Genomic DNA, 26,813 nt, shown 5'->3' on the forward strand with positions numbered 1-26,813 from the left:
GGCCACCAGGGTAAATCGGGAAGTGCACGCACGGCTAACCCAGACGCCCAGCATCCTTTGATTACGCTTCCCATTTAGAGAAAAATTTCTACAAATACGTCGTAGCTGGGTATCGAACCGCAGGTACCTGGGTGACAACCTAAATATCCTACCATGACACTATTGCCCATTTAGAGAATATTTTGGGATTTTACGAGGGTAATTGAAAGTGAAACTAGCATCATGTTGTACTAGCATGCATTGTTTGGAATTCTCGAGTGAAAGAGATAATTTCTTTTCTTGGGTTTTATTTATCTTTCTACATTGTTGGTGTTTTGGAGTTTACATCGATATCTTTTGTTATGACTACAAAATGTCAAATAGAGATGAAAAGATTGATTCAGGTGGATATTACCAACAGAATTAGTGTAATCTGATCAATATATGTGATGCCTTGTCAGGAGTCCCAATATTTTTTTTTTTCTATTGTTTTGTCCAATATTAATTAGTTTACTCTTTCTTGCCATAGAGATTCTCCATTTTTTCATCATTGTTTTATGAGACTGATCACAGAACTTGAGATATGCTAGTTTTCACATAGATGCAATGAAGTATGATCCAAGCTGCAAAACTATGGCAAGCATAGCGGTGTATTCTAACTTGAAACTTAATTTCAGGTCTTCAGAGCCAACAGGATCTGGCTCAACTTATCAACCTGGAACATGGCAGCCACCGTCATGAAAGTCGATCGGCTAAGTCAATCTATCTACATATATATTCAAGCCATTTTACAGCTGAAATAATCAAGTTGGCAGAGGAAATAAACTGGAGTTCAGCTTAATTTGCTTTATCCGATTATCCCCACAAGATGGATGTTTTGTTCCAAGATGGTATTTTGATAGTGTTCTTGTGATGCCTCAGCTAAACACTGCCATTCTCGATCAGATCATGGTCGTGAAACCCTACAAAACACTCTCCCAGTCCCGACCGATTGCGGTTCCTTCCGCCGACGACGCCCCTCCTCCTCCTCCCGTTGCTGGACGCAGGTATTTCCTCCTCTTTCATTCTCTCTAGTTGTGCAGGTATGCTTCCGTCCTCCGAGGGCCGCCGGCGAGGGTTTTGTGCCGACTTTATCATCAACATGAAATGGTCTTTTTCCAAACTCCGTTTTGTGGCTTGTGTGTTTCTTCTCATCTGGGGATGTTCTGTTTCTGGGATAGATTGAGTGCGCATCATGGATATTGTTTCTCAGCTACAAGAGCAAGTGAACGCCATGGCCTTGCTTGCCATGAACACATTTGGGACCTTGCAGAGAGATGCTCCGCCTGTACGCTTGTCACCTAACTATCCTGAGCCAACAGCTAATGCCTCAGAAGAGACAATTGGCGCTGAGTATCCTAAGACAATGAGTGCCGCTCTAGTGGAAGCTGCAAAGAAGGTAACTTTTTTGCTGTTCTTACTGAGTCGCAGTGAGTTCACCAGAAATTGGGTATTTTAAGTGTCTTTAATGTTGAAAATGTAGTGATTGCTTTCGGTGGGAAATGGGACAGATTGAATGGAGTGGATGAAAGTCAGCAGATGAAATTTCTGTATTCTTTTTATTGATCAATGCCATAATTCTTGTGTTTGATGATGTATTTTCTTGTACCGATCTGCAACCTTATCGATAATGTCTTTTGTAGCTCGTTATTGTATTCTCTATATTGATACTAAGGACTCTGTTTTTTTTAACAGTTTGATGTTCTTGTTACTGCCTTGCCCTTGTCAGGGGAAGAAGCTCAGCTCAAAAGAATTGCAGAACTCCAGGTAAGCTGAATCATTTGTCCTAATCTTCTCAGTTCTCATTGATCTATAGAACAGGAAAAACTGGAGTTTCAAAGGGCAAAATGGCACAACTTTATGTTGGTACTTTAATGAGCTGAAAGTTCTGACATGTTTGTTTGTCACTTGATTTTCAGGAAGAGAATAAAGCAGTAGGTTTGGAGCTTGAAAAACAACTAGAGGCTGCAGGCATGTTGTTTTTCTACCATCCTGGAGTAGATATGATAGTTTAATATTGTATCATTGTTGATATGATAGTTTATTTGATCTACAGACATACATTAAACTTTTCATCATTGTGATGTATGGACCAAATTTCGTTCAAGTTTGAGAAATTTGCATTAGTCACTTTTCGCCGATCATCTTATTTTACATGGTATCAGCACTATCACCCTTCTTTGTCTAATCCCCTTGAGAATTAGCTTCAAGGCAATGCCTCACGCTTGGCCTCCTCTCCATCCTATACCTATCATTCATCCTCCTTGCTTTCTACTCTTCATCAAATTGTCCTTTGCCATCCTCTAGATTACTGTCTCCAGTCACCACTACCCCAAGGTCAAGATTCTCATGAACAAGATACTCATCAGCACTCGCTTCCTCAGATTTTGCTCATCCAACTAAACTCCTTTATGCCTCTGCATGTTCTGGTTCTTTCTCATGTTGCTTAATAAAGTTTCGGTGAATTGCTATGCTAGTCACAATGAGCACAAACATCGAGTTACATTATTGTTTCTCAAACTGAAAAATCTTATTATATCCACATCATCTTGTTATCTTGGTTTTAAGATGTGTAGGTCATCTTGGACCATGTGTATCATCCGAGTTGCCATTAGATGGTAAACTCGAATCTGTGGATGTGTTGCAGATGTCCTATCATCCTGAAGTTGGTACAAATCATCCTAGGTTAAGCGTGCCACTGATCTTGCTTCAGAAATCTGAAAGCATTTGCTCCTCCAATCATTTTCTTTTGATTCAATTCAAACTGAAACTTCTTTCAGCATCTTCAGTTTGAAAGGGGGTATTAAAGGAAAGAGATGATCACATAATCTCTAGCCAATCTTTACCAATTTCATTTTGTTTCATTCTGATTATTTTCTGATCTGCTTCTGATATTTTCTTGAAATGTAATATATATTTGCATTTAGTATTACAATATATTGATTTCCTTTGATGTTATGCCACAATCTCTATAAATAAGGCATCATTTATACAAAAAACATATTGAGTGAATAATTATCTCTTCCAATCATTTTATTTCACAACAGTGAATGATGATTAGCCTAAACAGGCACACAGGTCAATAAGGAATAGAATATATGATTCATTTTGAAAATGGTCTATAATGCTATTAAATCATTTTATCTCATTTATCTGATTATTATTATTTTTGAATTATCTATCTAAATACAGAGAAAGAGTTGAAGCAGGTACAGGAACTCTTCAATCAGGCAGCAGATAACTGTTTGAACCTTAAAAAAACAGACTAATTAAAGTGACTGTAAGTTAACTTTCCTACTATTTTCATATTGCAACTTCTATTTTTCATGCTGTTTGATTTTACATTTTGGATTTTTTAGATGTATTCAGATGGAACTCATTTAGTATTGAAATAGAGATAATTAAATTTTATTGGTATTTCAGTCATTAAGATGATTTATTTTTTGGGTAATTTCTTCTCTAATGCCTTAACAACTTATGTACAGCATATAGCAGTCTGAGTTTCAATTTGAAGAATTTTTGGCTATACAGTTCCACCCCCTTCCTGTATCATTTTGTTTCCTCATACATTTAGCCTGCAACTTGTCTATTAGACATGATGACCGTGTGTTCCAATTATTTAGGGTTGTCTATATTTTAGCCTTGACTATATAAAATTATTACTAAAAATATCCACAGGTAAACTAGTATTGCAAATATTATTTTGACAATTTTCCATTGCCCATTGGATCCTTCACTATTTCCATCCAAGCTTACTACTCAAAGGGTGGCATTTAATAATGGTAATAATCTATGCTATTCCTTCAGTTGAGTTTGACTTGTATACACAAAAGCAATTGATATTATTTAGCATCCTGGATCTTCCTTTTGACCTTCCTACTTTTGCATTTTCTAATTGACTGGAAACAAATAAACATAGGCGGTCAGGATGACTTAGTTATCATATTTATGTTTACTATCAAAGCACTTATTAATGTCAATAAAATTAATGCAACAAACTTAAATTCTAATAATTATAAATTAAAAATCCATGACTAATGATATCAAAAAAACCTGCTTAATGCAATATAATTATAAATACATAATGGGTGTGCTATGTTTATGTATACTACTGTACAACAACAACAATCAAGTCTTATCCCACTAGGTGGAGTTGGTTATAGGTAAATGAAACAAAATTAAAATTTTCTCTTATGTATAATAAAGTACATACTTGTTATTAAGTTTTATTTTGAATAACACTATATTTATTTGATTATCAATCATTATGTTTGAAGCCAATTCAATTCAAACCGAACTAAATTGAACTGAACAATACTTTTAGTTTGGTTTCGATTTAAATTACATGTTATTTCAGTAAATTAACACAGAAGATATTGGTTTACTCCAATTTGGTTCAGATTGAACTGAATAGGCATCCTTAAAGTAATGGTTGGTTCTCTCATTTGGTTGAGCTGTTCTCATCTATTTGAGCTGTGACTTTGGTCTTAAGAGCAAATCTTGGCACGGGGAGTGTGTGGGGAAGAGTTAGATGTGGGATGTTAGCGCCATGTTCATAACCTCACTTGTCACGAATTAGAGATGACTCTTGACTTAGACTTTAGGTTATGGTGAACGCTTGTCCAACCTTTTGTTAGTCCTATAATCTCATATGGATGGTGGTGGGTTGACATCGAGATTTATTTTGATCAATGAACTGTGGCATAAGCTAAAAATTAAAAGAGTGCTCTTATTTTTTGGAATCATCAAACGGGCTCTTCTTTTGTATTTTTTTTTAATCAAAAAAGCATCTCACTCCACCAACAACTCATATATAATTACCCAATTGTTTTCAATATACTGTTTTCATTATTTCCTGTCTAAATCTTGAACTAGTCGGGTGCGTTGTAGTAGTTACGAAATTATAGTTGCTATATATGTTGTAGCAGTTACTGTTTCGTAGCTGCTACAACGTGAATATTAAGTGAGCAGGTTGAATCTGCGTTATAGCAGCTACAAAATCATAATTGTTATAACAGTTGTAACAATTATGGTTTCGTAGTTATTATAACGTAAATGATAGATGAACATAGTTGAATCCGCGTTGTAGTAGCTACAAAATCATAAATGTTACAATATGAATATTTTTGAATAGGTTAAATAAGCATAGTGGTTATAAAATTGTAATTGTTATAATATGTGTAGCAATTATAAAACTGTAGTTGTTACAACACGCTTGATCGATTCAAGATTTAAACAGGAGATAATAATATGAACAGTATCGAAGGATACTTGGATAATTGTACATGAGTTATTGATGAGGTGAGGTGTCCTTTTTAATTAAAAAAATTAAAAAATAACATTACTTTGATAATTCCAAAAAAAAACAAATTAAACAAAGAGACGTCCTAATTTTCTCCCAAAGCCTAATATGCTAATGGCTAGTTTTCAAATTGTGATATTTGGAACTCTACTGTTTCTACTCCTAGGCTAAGATATTGTAATTGGAATTGTTGTCTGTAATCTATGTGCCACCATTTGTTAGGTCTCACATGTCATCGATTAGCAAGATTAGATTTGTAAATGGATCAAACTAGGAACCTTGGCATGCAAGGTGTCAAGACGTGAACAATGATGAAATTGTGATGCTTCATATTTAATCCCTCCTCGGGTATTGTGGACTAAATAGAAGGCGTTTATATGAAGCTTGGTAAAAAACATTGCAATTGCTGATTTTTTTTCTTTCTTTCTATTTTTTAATAATACACTAAAATAATTGACCAGCTAGGAGCCATCTACATTATTTGAATAGTATTTTATCAATCAATGACACTATAGTATTATTAAACAACGATGCATTAGTGCTGGCAATTAGAAATATTTATTCTAGTTTTTTTTATGATTGCTATGATTGGATTAACAGTCATTAGGATAGGACTTTTATACTGCCAAGCTCACATTAGAAAATGGGCAAAAATAAAAAAAGATGATTTTTTTTTTCAAATCATAGGATGCCCTACTTTACTTTTTAATTAAAAGGGCTTCCTTTTCATTATTCAATCACGTATATTTACTCTTCTGTCCTCTAATATTATTTTCATTATTATCTTTCGTTTAAATCTTCTATTTAAATTCTGATGAGTCAGATTCAAATGTATTATAGTAGTTACAAAATTATATTTATTATACATATTGTAGCAGTTACGGTTTCATAATTATTGTAATATGATTGTTAAATGAGTAAGTCAAATCCATATTATAGTAGTTATGAAATCATAATTACTATAATAGTTGTGGTAGTTATAATTTTATAATTATTATAATTAATTGGTAAACAAAAAGAGTTAAATCTGTATTATAATAATTATGAAATTATAATTATTATAATATTAAAATTTTTGAACCGATTAAGTATGTATTGTAAAAATTATGAAATTATAACTAATACAATATTTATAATAGTTATAAAAATCATAACTGTTACATATTTAGGTTGCAGATTTCAATAGAAAATAATAATGAGAATAATATTAAAGGGTAGAAAAGTAAATTAAATGTATATGATTAAATAGTGATAAGGAATGTCTTTTGATTAAAAAAATAAAAGAGATGGCCTTTTGATAATTCAAATAAAAAAAAGGCCCTTTTAACTTTTGGCTCAAAAAAATTGAAGGTGTAGGGTTACAATGAAATTTCTCTTATATTTAGTTTTCCTCTCTCTATTTTCATTGTTTATGAAAAGTCAATTCTTCATCTTTTAACATCTTATTTATATGATTTGGGCATGGGTTAAATTTCGATAAAGTCGAAGTAATGCCCTTTCTCGTAGTAGTCAACTGTAACTTCTCAATTTACTTCTTTACAGATGATCGTAAAGTTGACCGTGTAGGACCGTTAGATGGTGGATTCTACTTTGTTGAAGAGTTGTCATCACATGCCTCTTCCTCCCTTAAGTGTAATGCCATGTTAAAATACTCATATAAATAATAAAAAATAAAATATGAATGTTAAATAGGATGAATATTTTAAAGATTGATTTTTGGATGTATATAAATTATATTTTAAATTTATTCGGTAGGTGAATAAGGAGAAAGTAAGATATGTAGCTTTAATCTTCGAATTAGTGATCTTATTTCATATGTTAGCTTGTTAGTTGAGTACTCACATATATATATATTTTTTCCATCGGTTCTGTTCTTCTCATTTGGTGTAGATTTTGAAGCGCCGGAGAATGTTGGGAGTTGTTATAAATTTTGTATAAGAGGCCAATCAAACAAAGAAAATGATGATGTATGTGAATAGTGAAAAATGCATATTGTTTTTAGGGGGAAATTATGATCCTAAACGAGCACATTTAATTTATAAATTCTTAAAAGATATTTCTAAACTCTATAAAATATGTCTACATCTCATGATTTAATTAATTTTTATGGATCTCTACGTGAACTTTTAATTTTTTTTCCATATATGAGAATATCACTAAAGTGATTTGATTTAAATTATTTTGGTAGATAAAAATATATTAACATGTAAAAGATATATCATGATAAAAATGATTCTATCAACTTTGTTGGTGATATTTTGGTACCTATCTCTAATCAGGGTTTTAAATGAGAAGCCGAACCAAATATTTTATTATTTAAATTTATTTGATAAGTTAATTGAGTTAAGTCAAATTTAATTAAAATAAATCAAACAGTTAAAATGATTATTAAGTTGGGCTAATTTTTTTTGGAGCTTGAGTTCAATTTGAGCATGATTGGAGTTTAATTTGTTTCAAATTCTTAATTTAATTTTATTTAATTATTTAAAAATTTTACATTTTTAAATTTATTTAATTAATTAATGAGTGTGATATTACAATCTCATTTATTCCTTTTAGAAATTATTTATTTATTTATAAATTTAATAAGAGTTTTTTAAATAAATATGATTCATAAATTATTAGTGGATATTGTTCATCAACAACAACAGTCTATAATTTTTCTTCATGAATATTATCACTATATATATATTTTTTTCTTTTCCTATTTTTCTTCCAAGTAAAGGATAAATTATGAGTTTTTTTTCTAACAATCCCCCATGGTGATAGCTGAAAGTATTCTCTATTAATAATGCTTATAATTTATAAATTTTTTTAACAAACCATCACATCACATCTGTAAATAAAATAAATAAAGAACTAATGAAAAAATATTTATTTATTTTTACTTTTTTCTTCAATCTTCCTCCTCTCCTTTCTCTTCAACTTCTCTCCATGTTCAACCCTTTTCGCCAAAGATGAAAAAAAAAATGAAAAGATATAATTATTATATATAATTACATATAATTAATTACATGGTTTAACCAATTAACTAACTAATGATGCATCAACTTTCATAAACAACCGTCTTCCCCGGCCATCTCCGGCACCGGCTGCAGCTCCGGCGCCCACCTCCGCTGCCGACGACGCGCATGGCAAACCACGCCTCGGCTCATGATTCCAGCGATGAGAAGCCGATCATCCACTTCCACACCACCGCCGCCATTAACAGTACCCGCGCTGCTCCTCAACAACTCTTCAAGTTGCTTCTTCGAAATCTTAACCTTAACCACCGTACAAGCCTCCGCCGCCCTCCTCTTCTTCTCTCGTAGCTTTTCCAAAGGCTTCCCTCGCCACGCCCGCCGTCGCCGTTGCCGTCGTCTGTCCATGCGGCGACCCGGCCGTGGCTGCAACAACTCCCCATCGATCGTCTCTCTATCTAGCTCTTGTTCTTAGCTTAATTACAACAAAACGGACAAACAGTAGTACTGGAAAAGATTAATTTGCCTGTGCCTTATCCACACACATATATATAAAGAGGAGGAGCAGTAGATTGGATTAAAACAAATCACCAGCCAGTTTAATTTATTAATTAGTAGAATAAGTAGTGATTGGTCTTTGCCGCCGTCGTTGGATTAATTCCATATTGGAATAATATATTAATCATTAAAGTACTGCAAATCTTTTGTTAGCGTTCTTAATCAACTGATCTGACCTGATCATATATAATGGAGGGATTAGATTAATACTTTGGCTCCCCGCCCCCTCTGACTTTCTTATTATCCAGTCAATTCAAATTTATAGATTGTTTGTTTATATATATCTGATTAAATAAGAATGTTACGGTCAAGTCTGGGAATGAAAGAGGGAATGGAATCCGCGTGGGTCTATTTTGATCTGCATGACTGCATCAACGAAATCAGACATGCACACGTACTTGTGGAATTTCAAGTGAATCAATGGCCGTGTCAAGACTCGGCTTTTTGCTGTGCAAGTTATTTAAAAACTTCTTTTTTTTTTGTTTTTTGACTTTTTATTTTTGTTTTTTGACTTTTTATTTATTGATGATATCTTCTGAATCCAATGCTTTATCATAATGAAAATTGTTTGCATGCCCTTGTAATCCCAACTGATAGTTGTTCTTCTTGCAGTCATTACAGCTGCAAGTGGTGTGCCATGGCTGTGATATGAGTTGATGTTGTCTATTAATCCATAGGTCTGTCTATACTTGATTCTGATGATCACTATTACTTTCATCTCAAATTTCTTTGGCAATTCAAAGAATATGTTCATTAAGCTCTTCATCCATTATTATTATTATTTTTTCTGATAATCAAGGTGTTCGAATATTGCCTCATTAATCAAAGAAATAGACAATTTATGCACACCTCGCTTATCTAAAATATTCATCTTATTTAAAATTCATCCATTGTTGATTAAAGAACTGAGATGTCTAGGCATTATATTGTTGGAAATCATTAGAATTTGATATGATGATGTCCTTGACTAATTTTGGTGGGCATTGACTTAGCACTAAATCTTTATGTAAAAAAAATCATAATCTTATTTTATCTAGCTAATTAACTAAATCACTCAAAATTGAGATTCATCTCAGAGTTCACGCATCTCAAAACTGCATCGCTAGCTTTGATGTGAAATGGCAACACATTGTCAAAGAAGAATGATCCTCAATTGCTAACTCTTTGTCGAAGACTATTTACGCTACCTTTATTTATTCACATCGATGTTGCTATTAGTGCTTGGTGAGATGCTAATCGAAATGATTCATCATTAGACATGGAAAATATTTATTTTATTTATTTTTGAACTCTTAAATTTTTTTAAATAATAATAATAATAAAATTTCAACCAAATGTGTTCTTGCTTCTCGAGATTCTTAAGATATCCTATTTCATTATTTGATTTATTATTTTTTTATCCATTCATTTATTATTTAATTATATTATACTTTTTTTAAACATAAATACAATATTTATAATTATAGGTTCGACTCTTTTATGATCTAGCTAAATAAATGGTAATTCGATGATTTTTTTCATTTTTGACCTATCTAAATATTTATTTATTACACTAGCTAATATGTCTTTTTAATTTTTTTTCTTAAATTTTTTGTGATATCTTTTACAAATAATATATATCTTATTCAACATTTTAGTTTTTTGATATCTTAACATTTCTTAAATGAAGCGTAAATGAAATGGCGGGAATTAATACTTTGTTTTAACAAAATTGAAAAATAAAAATTAAAAATTAAAGATTAAAAAAGAAAAACGTTATATTTATTCAATTATGTATAAATAGCTCTTTTCTTTTTTATTCTTCAAACACCCTCACTCGCCGATTCACGTCTCCATTCCCTCTCTCCAGTTCTCTCCAGTTCTCTCCTCTCTCGTCCAGTTCTCTCCAGTGATTCGAAATTCACGTCTCCACTCCCTCTCTCCCGAAATTCTCCTCCGATCCTCATCATCTCCTTGATTCTGATGACGACTACTCTGCGGCTGGTATCTGACATCAAAACACCGATCGGTGGATCGCATGAAAACAGAGGACGCAAGCGCATCGTGGATGAGTCCAGCGCCGGCGTAGACAATGCTACCAAAAAGCAACGAGTAGACTTGCCTATTTCTACGCCTAAATTGGCGTTGGTTTTAGATTTAGATCTCACGCTCCTAGACACCATCCAGGTAATATATATAATCCATCTTGCATTGTATTTATATATGTTGTTTATCGATTTTGTTTAAATAATTAAATGTATTAACCGCGCGTTTTGCATCAGTTTGATCGAGTTGATCCTGCTGATAGACGAGTTTTGAGGAAGAAAATGAGTATGCAGGAAGACTGTGATCTTTTCTGCGTCAAGAATCTTGGAGTTTGGACGAAACTGAGACCCGGAATCAGAGAATTCCTTGTAAAGGTAATTAATGACTATATATACGTATAGTTCTCTACTGTGAATACCAATTTTCCATCTGTTTGGGGAAGGGACTACTGATCTGCATGGGCCGGGGACTGGAGATGCGGGGAGGGTGTGATGACATGACCCGAAATATATAACTGGTATGCAAGTCCGTAAAGGATCGGAGTGGCCGGACGCATAGCAGTACTGTCTTTCTTTGGATCAATTAAGTCTGTGACGAAGATGTGAATTAGAGATCAACTTGTTTAATTTCTATCAAAACTAGTCTTAGCTTAATTCTCTTCTTAAAGATGTGAAGATACATGTGAATTAATGCCCTAGCTAGGGAGAGTGCTAGCTTCATAGTGCCCGATCGATCAGTCTAGTCTCAGATTAAGTAATTAATTAATATTGTCAAAAGAGGCCAGGGGCTTAGGGATATATATTCGATTATATATATTCGCTAAGTTAATTTCGATTATCTGTTGCATGCGCTCTATACCTTTCAGTCATTTTCTTTCTATTTTTTCATACATAACCGAATTAAGAATATTGGAAAAGATTAATTATGAAAGAGTCTCGGGCCCAACATATATGATGTTGTGATTTGGTTAATTGGTCTAGCTAGATTAATAATTAGTATAGTAGGGTTTTTTAATTTTCTTAATTAATTTGTTTATAGTGTTTTATAAATAAATTTATAATTAATATTGCATGCATGTTTTGTATTAATTAATCTATAATCTAGTTTTAGTTTTGTAATTGCACTGCCCTATACGTACGTACCTTTAATTTTCTTCTTCTGTGATAGATATGCTCTATTGCTCTAGTGTACATAACAGTACTAATCTTTTCGTTTGTTTTTCAATTGTAGGCGAGAGAATTATTTGATTTACACGTGGTTACTATGGGGACTCAGAGATATGCAGCTGCGATGGTTGATCTATTAGACCCCACAGGCACTATATTCTTCGGTAGGATCATCTCCAGAGAGGATGCGAGCATAGATGATCGTGGCTCATTAGTCAAAAATTTAAATCAAGTCACTTCTTTGGAGTCTGATGTATTAATTTTGGATGATACTGTGGAAGTTTGGCCACATAATCAATGGAATCTGATTCTCATTCAGAGGTATATATAAATAAAGTAATATTTCTTTAATTATTTGATTAATCTTTTTTATTCATAATTTAAATGGTTGACAATTGAATTTGTGCAGATACGCCTATTTTCCTTACACTTGGCGTAAGTATAGGGTGACAGGAGATTCACCACTCTATACTGGCGTGGATGATGATGATGCTTTAGCATCCGTCTCATCGGTAAGAAATTAATTTTTTTTCTAACTTACTTTTGTACTAATTAAGAGAGGACTAATTTGAATTTTAAATGATTTAATATTTTTAAAATTTATTTTCATTGAGCAGGTGCTACAGAGAGTTCATGACGACTACCACTTGGTGCATCAGTATACTACGAGTCATGTCGACGTCAGAAGCATACTTGCTAGCACTCTCAGAGCATAGCTAGCTCTTTATTTGTCGTTGTTCTGGATTATATATGCTACAGTCGTATTTGTCTGATACACTTGTATACATTTTAAACTTGATTAATTTGAAGTATATATATCCGAGAAAAGTTATTATTCGTCATTACATTGGATAGTACCTTAGTTTCCTTGGGGACTCCCACTGCATTTTGGTTACTGGAGAAACACTACTCGATCGAGTTTAAAAACTCATATGATACCCCTTTGAGACCTGCGGTTACTGGGGAAATACCAAAGGTACCCCTTTGAGACTAAAAGGTTACTGGGAAAATATCTATGAGTTGGTGCTCCTTTGAGACCAAGTGTGGAAAATATAATGCAAAGCATTATTAGGGGGAATGAGCCTTGTGTGGTAGGTAAGTGCCTATCGCACAGGAAACTCGGGGATCGAACACAATGGAATGATCGATGAAATAACTTGGATCGGTAATATATGCTCTTTTGATATATCGATCGATCGGCCACCCGCATGATCCAAATCTATATATTTCTATTGAATTTTGTTGCAGCTAGCCACAGCCGTCGTCTGTCTGTCCACAGCCGTACGTGGCTGTAACAACGTAACTAGCTCCCCATCGATCGGATCGTCTCGATCTCTTGTTCTTAATTAATTAGCTTAATTAATTTATATATATTACAACAAAAGAAAACGAAACTAACGGACAAATTAAACAGTAGTACGTACTGGAAATTAATTAAGATTAATTAATTTGCATGTGCCTAATTATATCACACACATGCATGCATATATGTAAAGAGGAGCAGTACGTAGATTGGATTAAACAAATCGATCACCAGCCAGTTTAATTAATTATATTTATTAATTAGTAGAATAAGTAGTACGTGATTGGTCTATAATTAATTTGCCGTCGTCGTCGGATTATTTTAATATATTCCAATCTTGGAATAATTAATATATTAATTTTTGAAATTAAGTATTGTCTTGACTTGAGGTGGGATTACTAGCTATTGGATAATTAAAGCATAAGTTATCCCTTCCCTTAATTCTATTTGTACCCGTTATCATATCTTTTAAACGTAGCAAACATTGGCTTAGCTTATTTTTTAATTGGGTTAAAGTATTTAGTGAGCTTTTAATTTTGAAAAGAAATTACTTTTCTCTTTCTATTTCTAATTCAAAATTGATACGACAGAACAGAAGTAGAAGTGGAAGGGTCGGTTAGTTAGTGGGCTCAAGAATTCAATAAGAATAAAAATAAAATGAGTAAATTTGATAAATTTAATTACCAATCCACAATTAAAAGAAAAAACAAAAGATAATACCATTATTGACCCCTGATTTCAAATGGGCCTTACTCAAAATTAACATTTATATCATAATTAATATTCATCAATTATCTATATATTATTGTATTATTTTGATATACGATTATATTTTATCATTATTCTCTTCGATTTAATTAATATCAATTATCATAGTTATATTTTGATTCTTTTAATTATTATTTTTGACTTACTAATATTGAAATTTATGCATAATTAAAATTAAACACGACCATTATGATCAGGGCCCTCCAAATAATTTTTCAAATAAGTCGGGAGAAGTGCTAAAATTTACTCCAATGCTAAGTTCCTGAATAGAATTCCACACTTTGCAAATTAAATGAATTTCCTCGATAAAAAAGCTTTTCTAAGTAATGCACTCCGATCCTTCAAACATTCAGAGCCGGTCCTAGTTGTACAAGGGCCCTGAGCGAAATTATAATTTTTCCTGGCACAGTACTCTCCAAGCAATTACAGTTTCAAGACAAAAAAGAATAATTTATCCTATTTAAAATGATAACAATACTCTAAATAATATTTAAACATATAAAAGAGAACAAAAAAGTCAAAATTTTTTGAATTGCCACTACAAATTCTATTGAAATATTCTTTTTTTTTCTTCGTAATGAAGAAGCTCCAAATTGGATGAAGACAGCATGTGGTGCTACCAGAGCAAGTGTAGTAGTCATCACAGACGGTAAGAGGCCCGACGAGGGAAGACGCGGAAGAAGAGGTAGAGGCAACAGTGTAGCACAGGTTGGCCCCTTTTTTTACGGGGTAAGAAGCAAACCTTGCAATACCACATTTGCCAGTAGAATTTGCAATGTTCCTTTCCATTCGAATGTAACCAGCCTCTCCCCAGGTTACACCCCATGAGTTCTTGACAATCCAGTAGTCCTTGCCATTTTCAGTACCATAGCCTACTATGGTCGTAGCATGATTTGATGAAATATTACAGCTTCCGGTGAATATTCCCTGCAAAAATTATATTATGAAAGCATGTAGAAGAGAAACATTTTGTGTTGTGGAATTTGCATCTACTGGCACCTAAATGTCTAGAGCACTTGCAATACAGTAAACTATATGTATGGAGGAAAAACTTTCACAGCTTAGTAAAACTATTGTCTTTGGCAATGATATAAAGCATGGCAAGTGTTGAAGAAAACATATCAAAGTGGTTTATAAGAAAAACGTCCCATAAAACCAATCCAATTGGCCACCTAAAGATTCACACCTGGATGTATTTCTTAACTAGACAATATGCTGAAATACTCATCAAGGATGATGAGATACACAAACAAGCTTTTGTCAGGAAAACACTGGATTAGATGATTCAAACCAATGCAATTACCTTCGATGGCAACAACTGCAGAGAACGCCCAACAACTTCCTATAGACACCATCAAAAGCATAATTAGCTTACCAGTTGAGATCATTTGAAACGGAGTACTTTACATCTCATCTTTGGTTTGCCATAACTTGCTAGAAATCTCTCACAAATTTGCTCAGTAAGAATTTATTTATGTTCATTTAATATGCAAAGGTCAAATAGAATAACTCTATCGAACAAGCTTAAACAGTGATTTAGCTTGGCAGGTAGTACCAAGTGAAAACCCTATCATCCACTTAATTTTAACAATACTAGTACCAAGTGAAAAATCTTCATTTGATAAGTTTCAAGATTTCGACACTAGCAGTAGATGAATTTCTAGATCTTGCAAAATGTTCATACAATATGAGTTAAAGAAGAGGTAGAAGCAGATCCTCATACCAATTACTCTAAACAGCACCTTTTTTGTCAAAAGTTGAACGAAATTCTGAAGTCAACAAATTAAGGAGGGAATAGCTCACCGCAATTGCCCTGATCCTTTATGGCGACGACGGCGCCCTTCTGCCTCCAATCGATGGAATCAGGCAGATCGTGCCCTTCTCTCAGTAGGCACCGGTTGCTGATCTTCCAAGAGGCGGATCTCCTCAGCCGGGAGAAGTCCCTGAGGAACCTGGCCCGGTACTCCTCGTTGGTGAGGTCAGCTAACCGATTCATCCCGAGGCGGTAGGCGTACTCCCCGCGCTCGACCGCCGAATTGTGCTCCTCCATGATTCGGAGGTAATTGTGCTCCTTCTGAGGCGGTAATTGATTCAGGGCCCTGTTTGCCCTGCAAATTTCTAGGCCCTATTAACTTATGGGCCTTGGGCGGTTGCCCTAGCTGCCCTGGCCTAGGGCCGGCTCTGCAAACATCAAAAGTTTTTCACCAAAAAAAATGCTTCACTGCAGTAAAAGGTGGAATCTACCATTCCAGCAGCCCCACACGGCCAACTTCACGACTATCTGTGAGGAAGTAATACAGTGGGCCACTACGAGAGAGAGTATTGTCTCGATCGGCTTCATCGAGATTCACCCTTGCCCACTGTAACATTATCTATCACATAGTAACCAACTCAACCATGGTCTCAGGGCAAAAAATACTAATTAAAAATACAGAGAAAGAGTTGAAGCAGGTACAAGAACTCTTCAATCAGGCAGCAGATAACTGTGTGAACCTTAAAAAAACAGACCAATTAAAGTGACTGTATGTTAACTTTCCTATTATTTTCATATTGCAACTTCTATTTTTCATGCTGTTTGATTTTACATTTTGGATTTTTTTAGATGTATTCAGATGGAACTCATTTAGTATTGAAATAAAGATAATTAAATTTTATTGGTATTTCGGTCATTAAGATGATTTATTTTTTGAGTAATTTCTTTTCTAATGCCTTAACAACTTATGTACAGGATATAGCAGTCTGAGTTTCAATTTGAAGAATTTTTGGCTATATAATTCCACCCCCTTCCTGTATCATTTTGTTTCCTCATACATTTAGCCAGCATCTTCTCTATTAGACATGATGACCATGTGTTCCAATTATTTAGGGTTCTCTATATTTTAGCCTTTGACTATATAACATTATTACTAAAAATATCCCCAGGTAAACTAGTATTGCAAATATTATTTTGACAATTTTCCATTGCCCATTGGATCCTTCAATGCAAGCTTACTACGTAGGGTGGCATTTAATAATGGTAATAATCTATGATATTCCTTCAGTTGAGTTTGACTTGTATACACAAGCAATTGTTATTATTTAGCATTCGGGATCTTCCTTTTGACCTTCCTGCTTTTGCCTTTTCTAATTGACTGGAAACAAATAAACATAGGCGGTTAGGATGACTTAGTTATCATATATTTATGTTCACTATCAAAGCACTTATTAATGTCAATAAAACTAATGCAACAAACTTAAATTCTAATAATTATAAATTAAAATTCTATGACTAACGATATCAAAAAACTTGCTTATGACAATATAATTATAAATACATAATGGTTGTACTATGTTTATGTATAATATTGTACAACAATAGCAATCAAGTCTTATCTCACTAGGTGGAGTTGGTTATATGTAAATGAAACAAAATCAAAATTTTCTCTTATGTATAATAAAGTATATACTTGTTATTAAGTTTTATTTTGAATAATACTATATTTATTTGATTATAAATATGTGAAAATTTTACAAGATTCAACAACAATTTTTTGATCCAAAAATTATAATATAATAATTATTTTAAAAAAAAATCATTATGTTTGAAAGTCAATCCAATTCAAACTAAATTGAACCGAACAATAGTTTTTGTTTGGTTTCTATTTAAATTACATGTTATTTTAGTAAATTAACACAGAAGTTATTGGTTTACTCCAATTTGGTTCAGATTGAACCGAATAGGCATCCTTAAAGTAATGATTGGTTCTCTCATCTGGTTGAGCTGTGACTTTGGTCTTAGAGCAAATATATCTTGGCAGGGGGAGTGTGTTGGGAAGAGTTAGATGTGGGATGTTGGCGCCGTGATCATAGCCTCACTTGTCACGAATTAGAGATGACTTTTGACTTAGACTTTAGGTTCTGGTGAAGGCCTCTCTAACATTTTGTTAGTCCTATAATCTCATATGGATGGTGGTGGGTTGACACCGAGATTTATTTTGATCGATCAACTGTGGCATAAGCCAAAAGTTAAAAAGAGCGCTTTTGAAATCATCAAACGGGCTTTTCTTTTATATATATTTTTTATCAAATTCATATATAATTACTCAATTATTTTTCAGTATATTATTATTATTATTATTTTCTGTCTAAATTCTGAATTGATTGGATGCGTTGTAACAATTACGAAATCATAGTTGCTATATATGTTGTAATAGTTATTGTTTCGTAGCTACTACAATATAAATGTTAAGTGAGCAGGTCGCGTAAAATGGATCAAACTGGGAACCTTGGCATGCAAGATGTCAAGACGTGAACAATGATGAAATTGTGATGCTTCAGATTTAATCCCTCCTCGGATATTGTGGACTAAATAGAAGGCGTTTATATGCAGCTCAGTAAAAAATATTGCAATTGTTGATTTGTTTTTTCTTTCTATTTTTTAATAATACACTAAAATAATTGACCAGTTAGGAGCCATCTACATTATTTGAATAGTGTTTGATCAATCAATGAAACTATAGTATTGTCGAACAACGATGCATTAATGCTTGCAATTATAAATATTTATTCTAGTTCTTTACGATTGCTATGATTGGATTAACAGTCATTAGGGTAGGACTTTTTACTGCCAAACTCACTTTAGAAAATGGGCAAAAATAAAAAAAGATGCCTTTTTTGGGTCAAATCATAGGGTGCCCTGCTTTAATCTTGTATATTTACTCTCTTGTCCGCCAATATTGTTCTTATCATTATCTTCCATTTAAACCTTCCATTTAAATTCTGAATTGGTCATATGCATTATAGCATTTACAAAATTATATTTGTTATATATGTTATAACAGTTAAGATTTCGTAGTTGTTGTAATGTGAATGTTAGATGAGTAAGTCGAATTCGCATTGTAGTAACTATGAAATCATAGCTGCTATAATAGTTGTGGCAGCTACGATTTTATAATTGTTATAATTGAATGGTAGATAAAAAGTATTGAATTTGTATTATAATAATTATAAAATCGTAACCATTGTAGTATTAATATTTTAAAGTATGTATTGTAAAAGTTATGAAATTGTAATTAATAAAATATGTGTAATAGTTTTAAAAATCATAACTGCTATAATTTAAAATTTAGATGGGAGATTTAGGTGGAAAATAATAATAAGAATAGTATTGAAGGATAGGAGGGTAAATGTGTATGGTTGAATAGTGATAAAGAATGCCTTTTGATTAAAAAATAAAAAGGAACAACCTTTTGATAATTAAAAAAAAATGGAAGGCCCTTTTAACATTTGGCCCAAAAAATTTGAAGGCGTAGGGTCGCAATGAAGTTTCTCACTTCTTCTATTTAGTTTTCCTCTCTCTATTCTCATTGTTTATGAAAAGTCAATTCTCCATCTTTTAACTTCTTATTTATATGCTTTGATTTGCCATCACATGCCTCTTGCCCCCATGAGTGTAATGCCATCTTAAAATACTCAGATAAATAATAAAAAAATGAAATATGAATTTTGAATAGGATAAATATTTTATTTTTAAAGATCGTATTTTAAATTTATTTTAAAGAGAAAGTAAGATTATCTATGTATAGGATCGAGATGTAGCTTTAATGAATTATTGATTTTGTTTTATGTTTGCTTGTTATTGAGTATTCTGTAATGCCATCTTAAAATACTCAGATAAATAATAAAAAAATGAAATATGAATTTTAAATAGGATAAATATTTTAAAGATCGATTTTTAAACGTCTATAAATTGTATTTTAAATTTATTCGGTAGATGAATAAAGAGAAAGTAAGATTATCTATGTATAGGATCGAGATGTAGCTTTAATCCTTGAATTAGTGATTTTGTTTCATATGTTTGCTTGTTAGTTGAGTAGTCATTTTTTTTTTCCTATCGGTTCTGTTCTTCTCTTTGGTATAGATTTTGAAGCGCCGGTGAATGTTGGGAGTTGTTATAATTTTGTATAAGAGGCCAATCAAAGAAAGAAAATGATGATGTATGTGAATAGTGAAAATGCATATTGTTTTTAGGGGAAAAATTATGATCCTAAACGAGCACATTTAATTTATAAATTCTTAAAAGATATTTCTAAAATCTATAAAATATTTCTACATCTCACCTCATGATTTAATTAATTTTTATGGATCTCTACGTGAACTTTTAATTTTTTTTTCCATATATGAGAAGATCACTAAAGTGATTTGATTTAAATTATTTTGGTAGATAAAAATATATTAAGATGTAAAAGATCATGATTAAAATGATCGTCTGTCTATTAACTATGTTGGTGATATTTTGATCCCCATCTCTAATCAGGGTTTAAAAACGGGAAGCCGAATCAAATATTTTATTATTTAAATTTATTTGATAAGTTAATTGAGTTAAGTTAAATTGAATTTAAAATGACTCAAACATGAAATGATTATTCAAGTTTCACTAATTTTATTTTATTTTTAGCTTGAGTTCAATTTAAGCTGAGTTTAGTATGTTTAGATGTTATCAAATTATTAATTTAATTTAATTTAAAATTTTTATATTTTTAAATTTATTCAATTAGTTAATGATTTTGATATTACAATTTCATTTATTCCTTTTAGAAATTATTTATTTATTTATAAATTTAATAAGATTTTTTTAAATAAATATGATTTATAAATTTTATTAGTGGATATTATTCATCAACATTTTTATTCACAAATATTAAAATAAAATTATCACTATACTTTCAAACAAAGGATAAATTCACCGCCCCTCTCTATTAATAATGCTTATAATTTATATATATTTTTTTGAACAAACCATCACATCACATCTGTAAATAAAATAAATAAAGAACTAATGAAAAAATATTTATTTATTTATACTTTTTCTTCTCTCTTCCTCCTCTCCTTTCTCTTCAACTTCTCTCCATGTTCAACCCTTTTCGCCAAAGATGAAAAAAAACTGAAAAGATATAATTATATATAATTACATGGTTTAACCAATTAACTAACTCATGATGCATCAACTTTCATAAACAACCGTCTTCCCCGGCCATCTCCGGCACCGGCTGCAGCTCCGGTATGCCCACCTCCGCTGCCGACGACGTGCATGGCAAACCACGCCTCGGCTCTTGATTCCAGCGATGAGAAGCCGATCATCCACTTCCACACCAAATGTGTTCTTGCTTCTCGAGAATAAGATATCCTATTTCATTATTTGATTTATTATTTTTTTATCTATTCATTTATTATTTAATTATATTATATTTTTTAAAACATAAATACAATACAATATTTATAATTATAGGTTCGACTCTTTTATGATCTAAATAAATGGTACGTAATTAATTCGATGATCTTTTCATTTTTGACCTATCTAAATATTTATTTATTACATACACTAGCTAATATATATGTCTTTTTATTTTTTTTTCTTAAATGTTTTCTGATATCTTTTACAAATAATATATATCTTATTCATTTTAGTTTTTTTGATATCTTAACATTTCTTAAATGAAGCGTAAATGAAATGGCGGGAATACTTTGTTTTAACAAAAATGGAAAATAAAAAATAAAAATTAAAGATTCAAAAAGAAATTAAAGCGTTATATTTATTCAATTATATATAAATAGCTCTTTTTTTTTTTTTTTCTTCAAACACCCTCACTCGCCGATTCATTTCCTCTCTCCAGTTCCCTCTCTCCAGTCCCTCTCTCGTCCAGTTCTCTCCAGTGATTCGAAATTCACCTCTCCACTCCCTCTCTCAAATTCTCCTCCGATCCTCATCATCTCCTTGATTCTGATGACGACTACTCTGCTGCTTGTGCATGAAAACAGAGGACGCAAGCGCATCGTCGCGGATGAGTCTAGTGTCGTCGTAGACAACGCTACCAAGAAGCAACGAGTACACTTGTCTATTTCTACGCCTAAATTGGCGTTGGTTTTAGATTTAGATCTCACGCTCCTCGACACCATCCAGGTAATATAATCCATCTTGCATTGTATTTATGTTGTTTATCGATTTTGTTTAAATAATTAAATGTATTAACCGCACGTTTTGCATCAGTTTGATCGAGTGGATCCCACTGATAGACGAGTTTTGAGGAAAAAAGTGAGTATGCAGGAAGACTGTGATCTTTTCTGCGTCCAAAGTCTTGGAGTTTGGACGAAACTGAGACCCGGAATCAGAGAATTCCTTGTAAAGGTAATTAATGACTACTTACGTATAGTATAGTTCTATATATGTGAATACCAATATAATTTTCCATCTGTTTGGGGAAGCTAAGGGACTACTGATCTGGGGAGGGTGTGTGTGATGACCCGAAATAGGCCAGATTAATTCCTTGTAACAGTACTGTCTTTCTTTGGATCAAGTCTCAGATTAATTAATGTCAAAATAGGCCAGGGGCTTAGGGAAATATATATATTCGATTATATATATTCGCTAAGTTAATTCCGAGCAGATCAAAACTAGAGTAGTACTGTTAAATTCAATGCATATATATATATATATATTGAGATTATCTGTTGCATGCGCTCTACCTTTCAGTCATTTTCTTTCAATTTTTTTAACTCCATACATATATAACCGAAGAATTAATAATGGAAAAGATTATGAAAGAGTATCGTGCCCAACAATCCAACATGATGTTGTGATTATTTGGTTCATTGGTCTAGCTAGATTAATAATTAGTATAGTAGGATTTTTTTTCTTAATTCGTTTATAGTGTTTATATAAATTTATAATTAATATTGCATGCATGTAATTTTGTATTAATCTATAATCTAGTTTTAGTTTTGTAATTGCACTGCCCCTACCCCTACGTACGTACCTTTAATTTTCTTCTTCTGTGATAGATATGCTCTATTGCTCTAATGTACATAATTAATTATAGAACTAATCTTTTCGTTTGTTTTTCAATTGTAGGCGAGAGAATTATTTGATTTACACGTGGTTACTATGGGGACTCAGAGATATGCAGCTGCGATGGTTGATCTATTAGACCCCACAGGCACTATATTCTTCGGTAGGATCATCTCCAGAGAGGATGCGAGCATAGATGATCGTGGCTCATTAGTCAAAAATTTAAATCAAGTCACTTCTTTGGAGTCTGATGTATTAATTTTGGATGATACTGTGGAAGTTTGGCCACATAATCAATGGAATCTGATTCTCATTCAGAGGTATATATAAATAAAGTAATATTTCTTTAATTATTTGATTAATCTTTTTTATTCATAATTTAAATGGTTGACAATTGAATTTGTGCAGATACGCCTATTTTCCTTATACTTGGCGTAAGTATAGGGTGACAGGAGATTCACCACTCTATACTGGCGTGGATGATGATGATGCTTTAGCATCCGTCTCATCGGTAAGAAATTAATTTTTTTTCTAACTTACTTTTGTACTAATTAAGAGGAGGACTAATTTGAATTTTAAATGATTTAATATTTTTAAAATTTATTTTCATTGAGCAGGTGCTACAGAGAGTTCATGACGACTACCACTTGGTGCATCAGTATACTACGAGTCATGTCGACGTCAGAAGCATACTTGCTAGCACTCTCAGAGCATAGCTCTTTATTTGTCGTTGTTCTGGATTATGCTACAGTCATATTAGTCTGATACACTTGTATACATTTTAAACTTGATTAATTTGAAGTATATATCCGAGAAAAGTTATTATTCGTCATTACATTGGATAGTACCTTAGTTTCCTTGGGGACTCCCACTGCATTTTGGTTACTGGAGAAACACTACTCGATCGAGTTTAAAAACTCATAAGATACCCCTTTGAGACCTGCGGTTACTGGGGAAATACCAAAGGTACCCCTTTGAGACTAAAAGGTTACTGGGACAATATCTATGAGTTGGTGCTCCTTTGAGACCAAGTGTGGAAAATGCAAAGCATTAGGGGGAATGAGCCTTGTGTGGTAGGTAAGTGCCTATCGCACAGGAAACTCGGGGAACACAATGGAATGATCGATGAAATAACTTGGATCGGTAATGCTAGCTCTTTTGATATATCGATCGGCCACCCGCATGATCCAAATCTATATATTTCTATTGAATTTTGTTGCAGCTAGCCACAGCGATCGGATCGTCTCGATCTCTTGTTCTTAATTAGCTTAATTAATTAATTATATTACAACAAAAGAAAACGAAACGGACAAATTAAACAGTGAAATTAATTAAGATTAATTAATTTGCATGTGCCTAATTATCCACACATGCACATATATGTAAAGAGGAGCAGTACGTAGATTGGATTAAACAAATCGATCACCAGCCAATTTAATTAATTTTATTTATTAATTAGTAGAATAAGTACATAGTGATTGGTCTATATAATTTGCCTGTGTCGTTGGATTAATATATTCCAATCTTGGAATAATATATTAATCATTAAAGTACTGCAAATTAAATCTTTTGTTAGCCTTCTTAATCAGCTGATCTGATCTGATCAGCTGATATTCTGTTTTAAAACATGGGGCTTTCAGTAACGGACTTGTGAGACAGAATATTCTGTTTTAAAACATTATTTAAAGACAGAAAAATAATTTTCAGAGATAGAAATTTTTGTCTCTGAAGCTTTGTTTTCTTGTAGTGTATATGCTTGATAACCAAGACAACTATTGTACTGAGGTTTAGAGAAATTAGGAGTGTCTAATGATTATATATATATATATGATTGCAATAAAAAAGATATGCATACTGCTAGCTAGGAGTGTCCATTATTTGATTCAAACCAAAACACCAAACTGAACTGTAAATCTAAAGCTTCGATTGAGGAAAACTTTGGAGATTAAGAATTAAGTAAACAAAAATATATGAAATGCAGTTTCAATATTAATAAAGAATTGAGTGAATAGTTAAAACTTAAGATAGATGAATATGAAATTCTTGTAAGAGTTTGTTTTAGATATCTTGTGTCTACTAGATGCTAAAGGTAATTAGTTTAATGAACGAGTAAGCTCATCCTATGATACTCAGATTTTTTACTGCCCCTCTATAACCATCTATACCTGTACTAGACACCAACTCTCAAACCATCTCTAACCATCAGTTGCTCATGGACCATAGGTTTGTCCTTGTATGGAGCTTGCTACCTATAAATTTCTTTAGTTTTTCTTACTTGGCATGCCCTTGCTTAGTCTTGCTTTCAAGTTCAGTGAGCTTTCTATCACTCATAATGGGACAATCAGAGGGATTTCCTAGATTTCTTGAACCTTGAAGGACCTTGTCTGAAATTTTGGGGATGCATATGTGTGGTCACAGTCTTAGGGGGTCATCTAGTCTTGGGACCTCATTTTAATCTCTCTATAGTGTGGCAAACTCTCACATAGCGAGTGCAAAAATTGGATGGTTAAAGATATTAAGCTATCAACACTTTGGGCTATTGGATGGTTGTTAAAGAACCAGGCTTTGAAGCTGTGAGTTAACTCCTTGGAGCTGTGAATTAATTCTGTCCTTCTAAAATGGGATTAGACTCCACGGAAACTTCTAGTTCTTCCTTAGACCAGTGATTCATTAGGTTTCTTTGAGAATTGTCTTCGCAATTCAGAATTTTCTTACCCATCTTATCAATTAAGAAGCAAATGAGTCTTAATTCCCCATTGAAATTGACTATAGCTTAATGGTTTCCTTAGGATAGGAACCCAATATTAGAATAGATGAAATTCATATATATATCTTCAAAATGTGATATTATCCACTTTGAGCCCGTATTCTCATGATTTTGATTTTTTTCATGTATTTTCAATATGGGACTTTGATTTATATCCCAACAATCTATCCCTCGAACAAAGGGCCACTAGGAGCCCCTCTTTAATAGTCCTAACGAATCCCTTACTAGTCCGGGTCCCAACAGATCCACCCCCCTTAACAGTCCCAACGAACCCTTTACTAGGAGCCCCCGATCATTAATTGTGTCTGCATTTTGTTCTCTAAAAGAAAAAGGGAACATAATTGCAAGCAAAGATACCTGAGCAACAAAGTTGCTGACCGCCCGGCCATCATCAAGGCACATCCGAAGCCCATATGTATTGAATATACGTGCAATACGAACCTGTACATGCACAATCAAGATTGATTTCTTTTCAAATTCCCCACTTTAAGAAATGGTATAACCATTCTGCTTCAATAAGTGCTAAAAATAAAGCAACTGATGAGAGGTTTTTTTACAAAGGTAAATATAACTTTTTAGGTCACTATTGCACGTATTTTATTCTAAATATAACTATTACATGAATGACAGGATGATAGATTAAACAGAAAGTACAATATCCTTAAGTCATAATAATTAACCGACATAATAGAAGTTGTAAGAAAAGAATAGATGAATCTACATGTTTGAGAAGGTTAAAACATTGCCATATCTCAAAAGGCCAACATAGAATAACCAAATTTTAGTGCAGTTTACTGCATGTTGGAAGTCCTAAAGTGTTTTTTTGACATGCTTCCTGATCTAATTTTGAACAGTATGACAGGTAATTTTGAACAGCAGGACATGCATGAACTAGGAGCCAAATTCACACTATAAAATATATATTCATTAGAAAATAAAGAAAAAAATTTGTTGATTTACATGATTCCTTGAGCATATATAAAAATAGACAACTCTTCTTGAATTTAAAAGAAGAGTACCAAATGTAACACAACAAAAAGAATAGAAGATATACCTGCAAGCTAAGAGTAAGTCTTCCCTTTGATTAGGATCAAAATACTTCTATTTTTTTTGGTTGGATAG

The 26,813-nt window shown here is 32.7% G+C and overlaps 4 protein-coding genes across 4 annotated transcripts; 3 read left to right on the forward strand and 1 right to left on the reverse strand.

Annotated features, from left to right (window-relative positions):
* Positions 1-945: 945 nt before the first annotated feature.
* LOC141846823 (mediator of RNA polymerase II transcription subunit 21-like) lies at positions 946-3,289 on the forward strand. The gene is made up of 5 exons (XM_074734885.1): positions 946-1,025; positions 1,200-1,417; positions 1,714-1,785; positions 1,938-1,989; positions 3,211-3,289. Exons 2-5 carry the CDS (start codon positions 1,214-1,216, stop codon positions 3,285-3,287), a joined length of 405 nt encoding a protein of 134 aa, XP_074590986.1. The 5' UTR covers positions 946-1,025; positions 1,200-1,213; the 3' UTR covers positions 3,288-3,289.
* Positions 3,290-12,126: 8,837 nt separating this feature from the next.
* Positions 12,127-12,745, forward strand: LOC141846051 (RNA polymerase II C-terminal domain phosphatase-like 3). Its single transcript, XM_074734039.1, has 3 exons — positions 12,127-12,350; positions 12,439-12,541; positions 12,647-12,745. The coding sequence occupies exons 1-3, from the start codon at positions 12,127-12,129 to the stop codon at positions 12,743-12,745; spliced, it is 426 nt and encodes a 141-aa protein (XP_074590140.1).
* A 1,548-nt stretch (positions 12,746-14,293) lies between these two features.
* On the reverse strand, positions 14,294-16,150 carry LOC141845927 (oryzain alpha chain-like). Its single transcript, XM_074733923.1, has 5 exons — positions 15,904-16,150; positions 15,404-15,442; positions 15,287-15,315; positions 14,749-15,027; positions 14,294-14,362 (listed from the first exon to the last, which is right to left on the reverse strand). Exons 1-5 carry the CDS (start codon positions 16,148-16,150, stop codon positions 14,294-14,296), a joined length of 663 nt encoding a protein of 220 aa, XP_074590024.1.
* A 6,870-nt stretch (positions 16,151-23,020) lies between these two features.
* Positions 23,021-23,640, forward strand: LOC141846050 (RNA polymerase II C-terminal domain phosphatase-like 3). Its single transcript, XM_074734038.1, has 3 exons — positions 23,021-23,244; positions 23,333-23,435; positions 23,542-23,640. The coding sequence occupies exons 1-3, from the start codon at positions 23,021-23,023 to the stop codon at positions 23,638-23,640; spliced, it is 426 nt and encodes a 141-aa protein (XP_074590139.1).
* The last annotated feature ends 3,173 nt before the right edge of the window (positions 23,641-26,813 follow it).

This window comes from Curcuma longa, chromosome 15 (assembly GCF_044706935.1).
Source record: "Curcuma longa cultivar G26 ecotype Majalengka, Jawa Barat chromosome 15, ITB_CL_G26_1.1, whole genome shotgun sequence".
NCBI lineage: Eukaryota > Viridiplantae > Streptophyta > Magnoliopsida > Zingiberales > Zingiberaceae > Curcuma > Curcuma longa.